The following is a 14263-nucleotide window of genomic DNA, read 5'->3' as shown; positions in this document are numbered from 1 at the left end:
ACTTAATTTACTAAACAAAAACCATAAATCTTTCCAAATATCTGTTGGACATTAAGTACTTGAATACACAGAGGCTTTGATACTTCATTTAGTGATGATTTTCTTTTCAACAAAGGAAATTAGTCACGACACTTGGGAAGATATGACATGAAAGTGTGGGGGGTGGGTAGAGAGAGAGGGAGAGAATAGGGTGCTCTACTTCCTTTTACCAATCATTTTCCCAAACCAAGGTCACACAATGACAAATGCCCTCTCATTCAATTCCTGGTATAATGTCATAATAAAGAAGATAATAAAAAAATACTTCCAAAATAATTTAATACAAATTCCCCAAGCTACACAATTTCACTTAGCTATTTAATACACATGCTGTTACTTTTAAGTAGAAAAAAATTGTAAAACCATTCAAAACCTAATGATAAACCTTGTTATAATAGTCTATTAAATTAAACTCTTGACCTATTAAGTCTTAAGGGAAAGTACGATTGCCCTAGGCCTCTTCCCAACCTCCCACCTTACCCAAGATAATGAAAACTGACAAACTGTCATGTTGATTTCATTTTTGTAACCATTCTTAAAACATCTTATCTTTGGGATTTTTGAAGGAATTAAAAAAAAAAAAAAGTCAGTTTTGCAAGATGGAAAGAGTCCTGGAGACTGGCTGCACGGCAACATGAAGGTATTTAACACTACTGAACTATACACTTAGAAATGGTAAAGATGGAAAATTTATGTGTATTTTACCACAACTAAAAAAACCAAACAAACCCAAAAAACAAAAATCCAGTCTCATCAAACTAATCTTTTACTTTCTGAATCTTATAGCCTGTCGAAAGCTTCAGGGCCATCTAACCAATCAATTTTTGCTTTTTAGTTAAATTGTTTTTTACTCTTTGGTAACAATTTCACTATTTTCTTTAAATGTGCTTTATACACATTATCAGCATATCAGCATATTATACACATATCAGCATCCAAGGGCCATAAATACCTGTTCTCTGTTAGTTTTGTAGAAATTCAAGCAAATACGTATGAGTGGTGGTTGATTCCCGACAAACACAGCATAGCATATGTACCTAACACTTTTCAATGCTCACTCACTGCATTAAATAGATGACTGTGAACATTAGCTCACCACTGTTAACTATGTATTGGAGGAAGCAGATTAACATAACTCAGCTGGCTAACCTAATTCTGTGCCTTTGTGAAGATCTGGTTGCCTCAGTTTCCTTACTTGTAAATGAGGGATTTGAACAGATTTCTAAAGCCTATATGATTCCGAGATTATAACTTCTGTGATCCTTGCTTCAGGCGAATCCTTATATTCTCTAGTCCCTTATCTTTATATGATATTTCTTCAGTAGGACTTTGTCAGTCTTCACCATTAGAAGGCAATCTCCAAGAGAGGAGGCATTTTGACATAATGCTCTATCCCCAGTCCTGAAAATAGAGCCTGGGAATAGTCAAAGCTGCCACATACATACCCTTCAATAGGTCTCAGTAACAGACAATTTCTTTAAAAAAAAAAAAAATCAATATCCATTTAAATGTAGAATAATATTCTGAAAAGTTAGCAGGAATCAACTTCAGTAGGATTATTAAATGAGTTATTAATCATTAGTAAGAGCAAATATTTAAGTCACTGGTATAGCAATATCCAAAATCCTTTTAATTTATTAAATTTATTAAATTATTTATTAAACTACATTTATTTAATTTATATTATTATTATCATTATTATTATTATTATTATTATTATTTAGTGGCTCTATCTCGAAAGAAACACAACTCAAAAAATAACAAGTAATTATGGCCTGCTCCTATGTCACTCTTGAAATAAGTGCATGATGTTTGGAAATGAACCCAGCACCTTTGGATCTTAATACTGTAACAACATTTAGACCCAAAAGTGTAGAGCAAAGCAGCAAATCTTTTATTTACACAGCTGTTTGGCTTCAGGGAAAAATAAGGTAAGAAAGTAAAGCACTAGTACCATTTTACTATTACAAACATACGCGTCATCTGTTAGACACAGATGGCTGTGGTTCACATGTGCACACCTTCTTAGCTATTGGCCAGGCCAAAGGCAAAGCACATTAATGAGGCTGTATAGGTTTTAAAAGATACAAAATATACACTGATAATCATCTCTCCTTTTTCATATACTGACTTAATTCTAAAGTCTCTATTACTGGCCTACTCTTTGACAGATGCAGAAAAACGAAGAAAGCTCTTCTTCAGGATACATATAACTTAGATGTTCTACATTTATCTTATTTTTAAAAAATGAAGCCAAACCATCCCAAATACATCAGATTAGATTTAATGTAAACAAACACCCCCTCCCCCAACTGCAAATAACACTCTTAATGTTTTAATTAATTTGATTATGTACCAAAAAGCATCATAAAGAGTTTACAAAAATGATAAACACATAATTTTATAAGAATGGAAACAAAACCCCAGTTCTCTTCCATATTCTCTATTTAGACATGATAAAGAATAAAAAATCTTAACAGACAAAAAGGTAGTTAATGTTCTCAGCAAGCCATGGTAAAAACCAACTAACTCAGCTAAACACAGGAAGTGTTCTTTTAAACACCACAAAAATGTCTGTGGATTAATTGTAAAGTTGATAAAATATAAAAGTAGCTTGCATTATTCTAGGGTAATTCAAATGAAAGAATCAAACTTCCCGACTGAGCCCTGAATCAGATTTACATACTTAAATGCTTCTGGACCTGTTCATTATAAACTGTTAGGACTAGAATTGAAAACAATACATTTAAGGTATGAATATTTTAAATGTGTTTGAAACTCCAAAGGAGGTGAGAGCTAAAATGGCTGGCAAGACTTTTAAATTTCTAAACATTTTAAATTAAGTGGACTGGGTCAGTAATAAAAATTAAAAGGTGAGGTACAGAAATTTAAGATGAAAACAGTTCACCTCAAGTATGTAGAAAGTCTCCCCTTGGTAACGAAAAGAGTTTATAAACAACTTTCACAGTGTATGATAACATATCTCTTATACATACATGTAACATTAAATAGGAAAGATCTGCAATATGTTCAGGAATACTTCACTCCTTGCTTTCTTATCCTATTGCCTAACTTTTTACCTGGTTAGCTGTAATCTGATTACACCTAGCAATGCAACACTCCAATATATCTATGAGTTAAAAATAATACAAATCAGAACATTGAGAGTGCTGTTTGACAGCTTCAAGTTGCAGAAATTTAAAACAAATGCCATGAAAAGCAAAGAAAAATTGATCATACTTAAGTGCTGATTTTAGAAGTAGCTTTGAGGGGAAGCCTAACACTATTGTACTACAAAATTCTTAATGAAGCGTATTTCTTTAAACATGGGCAAAAGCATAAAGAAAAATCCGCAATACTTAATGCATTATTAAGTTCTGGTTTAAAAATTAACCTATAGTCTTATAAAGTGCTTTTTTTTTTTTAAAGCGCTTTTAACAGTAATTAGCAATTACCTTACTAATCATGTTGGAAAATAAAGAACTGTCCCTTAAGACTGTTTAGAAACACAACGCCAAGAAATCCGCAAAATTCACACAAAGGTAAATTACAGGCTTTGTCATCTGGATGAAGAGAAAGGACTATGGGAGGCAGACAGAAAATAAGGCTTCGACTAACCAGGTAGAAACAGAAAAAAACCCATAAAAACTGGGTGAGGTGAGGAAAACATTGCTATCGACAATTCTACTCCTCTGCTTCTCAGGTAACAGGAAAAACCACCGGGAGAGGAGTCACAATGTCTAAACCTCCGCATCTAGTAAGGGTCAGGGTTTCCAGTTGGTACTGGGTTCAAAGCGACTCAGAGCGGTGGCTGAGTTCAACACTCCGGGAACACTGCCCTTTCCTAGAATAACTGATTTCTTAACATGGGAATCTAAACTATTTTCACACGCAAAGCCAAAGTCGCCCAAACTTTGGGACACACGAGCAGATGTTTCCCTCTTCACATTTAGTGATTCACCTGGCGCAGAGCTCCCAATGCGGGTCTCCGTTTCAAGGGAGATCCCAAGAGAGACACGATTTCTAACCAGCCCCTCTGGTTAGGAAGGGTCGAAAATATTCGGCAGCACACGCCGTCTGCTCCGTACTTGCCACAGCCCTCGGGAAAGGCAAGGGGAACACCGTTAATCCACCCGGGAGGAGAAAGTTGCTCCAGAGCCCAAGACTAGCAGCGCTCGCTAGAAACTTTCCAGCGGCAGCGCGAGCGCCGTCACTTACCCGCGGCAGAAGTCATGATTCCCCGTGCAGCTCGTTTCCCCGTTAGCCCCCCTCAATCCATGCTCCTCTTACAATCCATTGTTTCCAGAGTTCTCTTCAAGAAGAGAAAAGCTTCTGCCAGGGGCCGCATTCCGTCCGAAGGTCCCGCGGCGCAAGCAGAGCGCCGCACAAAGGACGCGACCGGCTCCAGGGACCCAGCGGCGCTCCCGGGCGCGAGCCGCAGGCGGCGGGCAGGCGAGCACGAGCGCCTCCCAGCAGAGCTCGGGGAGGACGGCCAGGCACGGGCACGAGCAGGGCTCACCGCGGCTTCGCCGGCGCGCGCCCCAGTCCAGCTCCAGAAAAAAAAAAAAAAAAAAAAAAAAAAATCTGTACTTCAGGCGCCCCCTGCTCTTCGCAGCCGTAAAAGGCGGACAATAGTTCCAACCTCCTCCAATCAGTGAGCTCGGGCTTCCTCCCGCTCCTGCCCCTCCCACCCACACGCTCATCCTTTGCTCCAATAAGTGGCCCTGAGAGGGGGCGTGCGCTGCGAAGCATTCTGGGAATTGTAGTTTTCTGGACAGACGGGACAGTCGGTAGCAGACGCCGTGGTGCCGCCTGTTCTCCCGCCTTCATTTCCCATCGTGCTGAGGCGGGTGGCATGGCGGAGAAGGATGACACCGGACTTTGACGAAGAGGTGGTTTTTGAGGTAAGGGGAAAATGGCGGTGGATGTGGATTGCCTTTGTTTGAGACGGACAGGGGGGAAGGCGAAGGGCCGATCCCGGGACAACGGATTGGGTGACGCTCCTGCCCGCCTAGGTCCTCGAATCTCGGCGATTTCTGGGCCTAGTGTTGGTGGCAGCCTGACAGGTGTAGCCCCAGGCACCCTTGCCGCGGCAGCCTCGGCCTCAGGCCCGCCCAGAATTCCCAGCTGGGGCTCCGTTGGTAGGCCGGTGGACAGGCGCCCCCTGCTTGTTCCTTCCCCGGGGATGGATATGCTCGCGGGCGTACTCTGCCCGAGCGGGGCGGGGTCCTATCGTGCCTTTTGGATACTCCTGAATACAACTTAGCCTCCCCCTTTTTCGTCCTCGATCTTTTGGGTCAGTATCCAGAAGTGCCTCAGGTCATCCTTCACGGTCGAGGCGTGGCCCTCGTAATGAAGGCAGCAGGTGCCCGTTTTCTAACACGTTTTAAAATCTGTGTGTGGGACCTACTGCGAGTATTTAGGACCGAGGCATATCAACATCTAGGTCTAATTCTTTTGTCCTTTGCCGTTGCGCTAGGTGTAGCCCGTTCTTCTGACTCGAGGCTCTGGGTGTGAGTGCTTTTGTGTGGGACTATTTTAAGACGTTCTCTGCCATCTTGAATGAAACACACACAGGCGCGCGCGCGCACGCACACACACACACACACACACACACACACACACACACTCTCTATAGCGAGTATTTTGTTGCCACTTATCTATCAGATGCAGGAGAAAATTCACACCCGTTATAGATATATTGCAAATATGTATGCTTTATGTTCACTCATCCAAATAGATTGTAAGAAATTTTTAAAAAGAAATGGCCTATTCCATACAGTGAGAAAGCGAGGCACTAAGTGCAGAATGGTAAATGTTGAAATATGTATAAACTGTCGTTGGAGGATTGATTTGGAAACAGGAGTCTATTCTTGTGGCCTCAGAGAAGCTACACCCAGTAAATGATACCGGAGATAAATCTTGAGCTATGAATCGGATTAGACAGATCGAAAGGAGAAAATGCATTACCGGGAAAGAACTGAATATGCCAAGGTTAGGAGGTGTGAAAGTACCTGGTGTGGATTTTTTTAGGGGCATGAGTGGGAGGGTCGCTATATAAAGTGGCTTCATGTGGCTAGAATGTAGCAGTATTGAAAGATAGGGCCATTTTATCAAAATGAGGAGTCGATTGGAGGAGCTCATTAGGGAAGACAAGTGTTTGAATTTTGGAAATGAGAGAAAAAATGATGGAATAATGCCTTGGACAGATAATTCTAAGGTAAAATCAAGGAAGCAGTTACAGATTGAATGTGGGAGCTGAAGGAGAGACAAAAATGTAGGTTACTCAGATTTCTAGGGTAAAGAAAACTGGGCGGATGTTATTTTTTTTTTTACCCTATTTTCTTAGATTTCTGAATATAATAGTAATGAATGCCCAAAGAACATTTCATTATAGAAAATAAGCCACAAAATTACAATTATCTGTTAATCTACCAGCCAAAGATGGCCCCTATTAACGTTACAGTATTGTGTTCTTACAGACTTTTTTTATGCAAATGTATGTTTAATGTGTGATATTTTTTAAAGAAAAATGTATCATACGTAGAATTCTGAATGTATTTTTCACTTAAATTTATCATGAGTCTAACTATTCATTACTCTTTGAAAATATTGTTAATAACATAATATCCCTGCATGCATGTTTATCATAATATAACCATTTTCCCATTATTGGATAATTATATTGTTTCAAAATAACCATTGTATCAACACTGATATGATACCATCTTTAACTGCAACTCTGATTTTTCCTTAGAATAATTTCTAGAGGTGAAACTAGCGGGTCAAAGGATATGACAATTTTTTAAGACTTATACAGAAAGGTTATACTAATTTATGTTTCCGTTAGGAATAAGAGCATTGATTTCACCAAATCCTCAGCAACAGCCTTCTTAGTTTCTTTTAATCTTTGATAATTTGATAGGAAAAATAGCATTCCATTGTTCTAGTGTATATTCTATGCATTTATTGGAACCATTTTTATTTCTTTACTTGCCTGTTTCTTTTTGTATTTTTTTGTCCATTTTCCTATTGGATGCTAGCTTCTTAAAAATTGACTTGCATGAGTTCTTCATATGTTACTTGGGCCTTGTAAGAAATTGTAGAAAATTTCTTCCAGTTTGCTGTTTAATTGACTTGCCTTTTGTCATGTACATTAATCTTTTCTGTAGCATAATATCAATGAGGAAAGTGTACAAATCATAAGTGTGTGCAGATTGATGAATTTTAACATGTTGAATACACCAATGTAAGCAGCAGCAGCCAGATCAAGAAACTGAACATCACCATCACACCAGAAGCTACCTCTTATTTCTTTTGTCGGTTCTGCCCACTTCAGATATAACCATTATTCAGACTTGGAATAACGAACTTAATTTTGCCTATTTTTATAGTTTATACACTGTGCAATTCTATTTGTATATCTCTTTTTTGGCTAACTTTTCTTCTTTCTGGTTTTGTTAGATTCATCCATATTGTCATGCGAGCATTTGTTATTTCTCCATAGTATTCCATGTGAACGTATGACAGCTTTTTAATCCATCTTACTGTTCATGGTCTTTGAGTAGCATCCAATTCGGGACTATTATGAATAGTGCTGCTTAGTATGTATGTTTTGTTGAACGTATTTCTTTATTATTATTACTATTATTATTTTAAGTTGGGGCAGAGAGAAAGGGAGAGAATTCCAAGCAGGCTCCACACTGTCAGCCCATTGCAAGTCTCGAACTCAGGAACCATGAGATCATGACCTGAGCCAAGATCAAGAGTTGGATGCTCAACCAACTGAACCACCCAGGCGCCCCTTGTTGAACATATTTCTGTTGTATATATATTTAGAAGTGAAATTACTGAGTCATAGGAAATGTATATGTTTACCTTTTGTAGGTACTGCCAAATATTCCAACCCAGTTATACCAGTTTATACTCCTACCAGCAGTCTATAAGAGGTCTAGTTGCTCTACATCCTCACCAACACTTGTTAATATCAGTCTGTTTTGTTTTTTTTTTTTAAGTGTATTTATTTATTCTGAGAAAAAGAGAGTGCGTATGTACACTTATGCACCTGTACCTAAGAGCTGGGGAGGGGCAGAGATTGGAGGGGGAGAATCCCAGGCAGGGTCTGTGCTGTTAATTTGCATTTTCCTGATAAGGAAGTTGAGAGTCTTTTTTATATGTTTATGACCCCACCCATTGTTTATCTACTTTTGAAAAGCCAATTCAAGTTTTTTGCATATTTTTCAATTGGGTTATCTCTTTTACTGATTTAAAGGAGTTCTTTACATATACCTGATACAAGTCCTTTGTTGGATATGTGTACTTCAGATATCTTATCTCAGGATATATGTAGCACTCTCTTAATTGTGCCTTTCAGTGAACAGAAGCTCTTAACTTTCTTATAATCCAATTAAACCTTCTTTTGTAGTTAGTACTTTTAAAGAAATATTTGCCTACTTTAAGGTTACAAATGTATTTTCTCTCAAAGCTTTATTTTACCTTTTGCATTTAGATCCGTCATCCATGTGGAACTGATTTTTGTATGGTATCAAGTAAAGGTCAACATAATTTGTTTTTCAAATAGATGTCTGGTTAACCTGGCATTTACTCAACTGACCATTCTTCCACTGAACTACCATGTTGCCTTTGTAATAAATTAGGAAACCTTGTATGTGTGGCTCTATTTCTGGATGCTCTCTTTTCCATTGGCCAATTTGACCATTCTTATGCCAATAACATTATTTTAACCACTATAACTTAATAAAAAATGTCTGATTGGATAAACCTTTCAGCTTTATTTTCCTTCAAGGTTGCTTTTGCTATTTTTGGTCCTTTGCATTTCCAAGTAAATTTTAGAATCAGCTGGTCAATTTCAGTTAAGAAAAAAAAAGGCTGAGATTCTGATTGGAATTGCTTTGAATCTATTGATTGATTCAACAGATTCAATTGATTTGGAGAGACTTGACATCTTTACAATACTAAATCTTCCAATTTGTGAACATTTTTACTCTCACCTTCTAAATGAGGCAGTTTCTCATCTCTGTGTTCTAGAACTGACTTTACAAATAGGGAATATAGGGGAGAAAAATAATTTTCCCTCCTCTACCCTTCTACTTCTTGGCTGAGAACCCTGTATTAAAAGATACATTAGGGGCGCCTGGGTGGCGCAGTCGGTTAAGCTGTCCGACTTCAGCCAGGTCACGATCTCGCGGTCCGTGAGTTCGAGCCCCGCGTCAGGCTCTGGGCTGATGGCTCGGAGCCTGGAGCCTGTTTCCGATTCTGTGTCTCCCTCTCTCTCTGCCCCTCCCCCGTTCATGCTCTGTCTCTCTCTGTCCCAAAAATAAATAAAAAACGTTGAAAAAAAGAATTAAAAAAAAAAAAGATACATTAACAGAGAAAAACAAACAAGTTTATTAACATGTATACCTCATTTGTTCATGGGATATACTGTGAAAAACCAGAGCTAGACAATATTTAAAGCAGTAAAAACAGATTTTAATCCTGGCTATCACAATAGAAGAGACCTCAGTGAGAACCAGACTTAGTTGCAAATATAGCCTGGGCAAGAGGGAATTTAATTACTAAGAGGAAACACTGGGATAAGAGGGGTTTTGGGGAGCCTGGGTGGCTCAGTCAGTGAAGTGTCCGACTTCAACTCAGGTCATGATCTCGCTGCTTGTGGGTGTGAGCCCCTCATCGGGCTGTGTGCTGACAGCTCTGACAGCTTGGAGCCTGGAGCCTGCTTGGAATTCTATCTCCCCCCTCCCCTGCCACTCACATTCTGTCTCTCTCTCTCTCTCAAAAATACATAAACATTAAAAAAAAAAAAGAAAGAAAGAAAGAGTGGTTTTGGCTAAACTGATCTAATAGAAGAATTCTTGCTAAAGACAGGGGTGGGGTGGGTGGGGGTTGGACATCAACCTGGGTGGGTGATAGAAAATGAGGAACCCAGTATCTATCAAGGTTGTTATGCTCATGAAGCTGAGAACACATGATCATGATCATAAGCAACAACGTAAGAGTCAGGAAACCATCACATCTGCCTCTCGATAACCCACAAAGCTGGTACAGTGGTACTGGAACTCAGAATCTATCCACTGTCTCTACCGCAACTGCCTCTGCATTACCAGAAAGCTGGTAACACATATTGGAACAAAGGAAAGAAGGAAGGAGGAAGAGAGAAAGAAAAGCCCACTTTGTATCTAGAATCCTAGCTGCAAGATAATTTGAGAAATCTTACATTTAGCTTTCCTGTCTCTTAAACCTCTCCTACCCTAAGAAAATTTGACTGGATATTTTTGGTGTATTTGTTTTAACACTGTTGTTTTAATGATTTTTAGAGTCAGACGTTAAACGCATTTATGTCTTAAGACTTACTCAGGGGGCGCCTGGGTGGCTCAGTCGGTTGAGCAACTGACTTCGGCTTAGGTCATGATCTCACGGTTTGTGAGTTCGAGCCCCGTGTCAGGCTCTGTGCTGACAGCTCAGAGCCTGGAGCCTGCTTCTGATTCTGTGTCTCCCTCTCTCTCTGCCCCTCCCCCGCTCATGCTCTGTCTCTCTCTCTGTCTCAGAAATAAACATTAAAAAAAATTTTTTAAAAAAGACTCAATGTCATATGCTACATTAAAATTAAAATTTTAAATTTTAAGTCAAGCAGAGTTTTGGAAAGTACTCCCAACTATATCCTTTCCCTACTTAAAACTCTTTTTTAAGTGCCTTGATTTAATATCAATTTCCTGGAGTATTAGCAACTCTACTATCTTTTCTTATAATATTGACCCAGAGGTCATCTTTGAGTGCTGCTACTTTGGGAGGACCAGGGCTACACTGAAAGATGATGTAGTAGAGAATTAAGAAAGAAAAGAAAGAGTGAGATTCCCAGGTCCAGGTCCCAGTCCTTGCCCCAGAATCTGACCTTCTTTTTATCAGTACTAGACTCCAAATATACCTTCAAAGTTAATTCTGTTATCTTGGAACCTAACAACCCCAAGAGGCTCCAATGGAAAGGAGTGGAAAGCATAACCTCAGACTTGGACCTCTCAGGCAGAACAACAACAGGACAAAGTTTCGAAAATGATGAACAGCATGTCTAACATGGGTACTCTGCAAAATAAATACTGAAATGCCAATATCATCATTTTAGTCTGTAATTGTTATCTGTAAGATCTTTTGAGAGTATGTAGTCTCTATTGGCCTTAGGCAGGTGTTATAAAGTTCTGATGTTGCTCTTTTGTAGCTTTCAGATTTTTTCATTATAAATTAATTGCAGAACTTTGAGCCATTCATCCTATTTTGAATCCTTCCATGCCCAGAGGAAAGAGTACCTGAAAATAAGAGGTTTTTATCTGAAGGACAAATATTTCTACCTCTTTGCATTATTTGTAGTGTATCTAAACCATTTCTTCGTAACTACACTATAGGGACAAAGTTGTCCTCAAGGGACTCTTTACTCTTTCATATCTGTCCATGATAACCCTATTTCGGTGGCTGAATTCTTTGGTTTTTATTGAAATTCATTCTCTTTTCCTTTGTTCATGACTGGGAAAGCTAATTTTTGCACCTCTTATCTCTTTCCCTCCTTCGTACTTCTCAGTAAATTATTAAATGTTAACTCTTTGTTGCCATTATGTTCAGGCGTACTCCTCCCCATCCCCACACTAAGATAAATGTGAGATGGCTCTCACCCAATCTCTCACACGTAAAAGTCAGTGTAAAAAATCCTTCCTTACTTGAGAGATTCTCCTTTCTTTATGTTATTTTTATATATTTTAATTTTAAAAATTTTAATTCCAGTATCTTTTCTATATTTGAAGGTTAAATATTATTTGTAGATTCTTTCTATTTGCATTATTGATTTGACTAATGGAAGAAAATTGTTTTTTGTCTGTGAATGTATATATTGACAGTATTTGGTATTTTGATAATGGAATTGCTGTCTGGAATAATTATAAAATTTAAGGTATTGTGTCATCTCATTTTCACTTAAAATTCATCTTCAGTTTTCTGCGGTACATAAAATTCCACAATTGTATAAAATACTCTACTTCTAAATAGTAGCTGAGCTTGGAAGCATAGCAAAACTCATGCTTTTATCACTATCTGAAATTGAAAGAATACTTATTAATGAGTTGTTAAATTAGAACCCTATTGACATAAAAGATTAATCATTAAGGCCAAAGCTAGTTTATTACCAGATGTGCAATAATAAATTTGTTTAACACAAGTTATAAAAATTATTCTTGGGGAACAAGTCTTTGCTTTTTTCTGTCTGGGTGATATTCCTTCCATTTTGGCTTCACATATCCACAGATCTCTAATGAGGATTTTAACATTTAAAAAAGTAAAATAAAACCAATGAAACAACAGATTTGGGGCAAAAAAAAAAAAAGAGTTTAACATTAAAAAAATTTAAAAAAATTTTTTAATGTTTATTTTTGAGAGAGAAGTGGGGGAGGGGCAGTTGAGAGAGGGAGAGAGAGAATTCCAAGCAGGCCCTACCTACACTGTCAGCACAGAGCCTGACATAGGGCTTGAATGTACAAACTGAAATCATGACCTGAGCTGAAACCTAGTCCGATACTTAACTGACTGAACCACCTGGGTGCCCCAGTGCTTAAATTATTTTTATGGTTGTCTTGGTATTTTTACACAGTTCTATTAAAGGCTTTCTTTTTTTTTAAGTTTATTTATTTTATTCTCTACACCCAGGATGGGGCTTGAACTCATAAGGTTGAGTAAATAAGAGTCAAGCCCTTAGAGTTCTCCATTAATTAGGAAATACAGGAAGAGATTTGGCTCATTTCCAGTCCATTTTTAGATCAGGAACTCTTACTCAATTTTAGTTTTCTCGGTTCTGAACCAGTGTTTCTGTAGTTCCCAAAGTTGGGATTTTGTTGATTAATCCACACCATTAATTTCATGTCTCTTTAACAACTTTATTGAAGTGGATTTTCTCCTTCTATATATATCTTGCCCCATCCTTTTAGTTTCACTCTTCCTTACAGCTTCTCCCTTTCTGATGAAAGTGCATAATACACCATTTTGAGAGAAAAATCTCTCCTTTATCTCTTAAGGGAACCACAAATGCTTTTTCTACTCTTTTTATTATCATTTGGGATAAGGAAAAAAGACAATAAGGTTGGATGTGATCTAATAATATCCAGACCTCATTCTAATGTTTATCGCATGCTCTTCTCACAACATGTTGCCTGTGTGTTTGACTTGGTTCTAATTTTTTTTTAAGTAGTTAAAAATGAGTTTTACTTCCTCACCTTGCTTCTGCCCTGCATCCAATAAATGCCCATTATATGCCAGTTCATTAATCAGATACTAAATGATATTAAGGGTAGAATCAGAACTAGGGAGCACTCAATCCACCATTGCTACCTTCCTTTCTCTTAGTTAAGACCAAGTCATTGTCGTTCTTTATATTTAATCAGTTGAGTGTATAAGCTGTGCAAGTCAGTTTTCTCCCTTTGCATCTCTTCAAGCTTTTTTTTTTTTTTTGATGGATAGATTTTGTTTTGTACTATATACAATTGTACTTAAGTACATTCGTGCTATTGTATGGAAAAAATGTGAAGTCACTCTTTTTAAAACTTTTTGTTGTGTATAACACTTAATATGATTAATTGGATAAGATTGATTTTGATTGGAAAATCTTAGAAGCCTGCAGCCAGGAAAATTTATGAATATAAGTCTTACCTGCTGCTAGTTTACAAAAAATTTTTAAGTAAACATAATTATTAAGTAATATCCTTTAAAGGCGTTTAAAAACCCCTACTCCTTCTATTACTTCTGCAGTTACTGAGTGATATTGAAGGAATTATGTTGAGGTTTTTTTCAAAGAGCTGCTTCTGATTGGAAAATGCTTAGTAATGATGAAGACACACCCTCCAGTTCAGTGGCCATTTTGTAGTGTGGTTCTTCTGGAGAAACAAGTGGGAACCATCAAAGAAAGAAGTGTATGGATCAGAAGAATATGGGCAAAAGGCAATAAATTTTTCATCTAGGTCAATTGGAGAAATTATAACTATGCTGTCCGTGAGTAGTTTAATTAGTAAGACCAATTTTTCTGGATGCTTTTAGCTTACTTAATCTTTTTGATTTCTGTGATTAGATTTGCTTTGCTCATATTGAGGAACAATTAAATTAATGCTTGGATTCAGAGCTTTGGGTATAGTAATTTAGAAGTTACGTTGAAATATGTAAACTACAAAAAGTATTT

General features: G+C 37.8%; 2 protein-coding genes across 12 annotated transcripts in view; one reads left to right on the top strand and one right to left on the bottom strand.

The window, feature by feature from the left end:
* The window catches only part of FGD6 (FYVE, RhoGEF and PH domain containing 6), a 120324-nt gene extending 115773 nt beyond the window's left edge, over positions 1-4551 (bottom strand). For 2 of the 3 annotated variants that reach the window (XM_019446468.2, XM_019446469.2), the window contains exon 1: positions 4258-4550. In XM_019446468.2, coding sequence (XP_019302013.2) covers positions 4258-4273 — 16 coding nt within the window. In that variant the 5' untranslated portion in view covers positions 4274-4550. Of the gene's footprint in view, positions 1-4257 lie in introns of all 3 variants that reach the window. The other variant, XM_019446467.2, reaches the window with a different exon arrangement.
* Positions 4552-4803: 252 nt separating this feature from the next.
* Positions 4804-14263, top strand: part of VEZT (vezatin, adherens junctions transmembrane protein) — a 79300-nt gene continuing 69840 nt past the window's right edge. For 6 of the 9 annotated variants that reach the window (XM_019446471.2, XM_019446470.2, XM_053895831.1 and 3 more), the window contains exon 1: positions 4805-4943. In XM_019446471.2, the coding sequence (XP_019302016.1) occupies positions 4908-4943 (36 nt within the window). In that variant the 5' untranslated portion in view covers positions 4805-4907. Of the gene's footprint in view, positions 4944-14263 lie in introns of all 9 variants that reach the window. The other 3 variants (XM_019446473.2, XM_019446472.2, XM_019446474.2) reach the window with 2 other exon arrangements.

The sequence above is a fragment of the Panthera pardus genome, unplaced genomic scaffold (genome assembly GCF_024362965.1).
Source record: "Panthera pardus isolate Hobbes unplaced genomic scaffold, ASM2436296v1 HiC_scaffold_6, whole genome shotgun sequence".
Lineage (NCBI taxonomy): Eukaryota > Metazoa > Chordata > Mammalia > Carnivora > Felidae > Panthera > Panthera pardus.
Note: the sequence above shows the minus strand (reverse complement) of the source record. Positions and strands in the feature narration are given on the sequence as shown.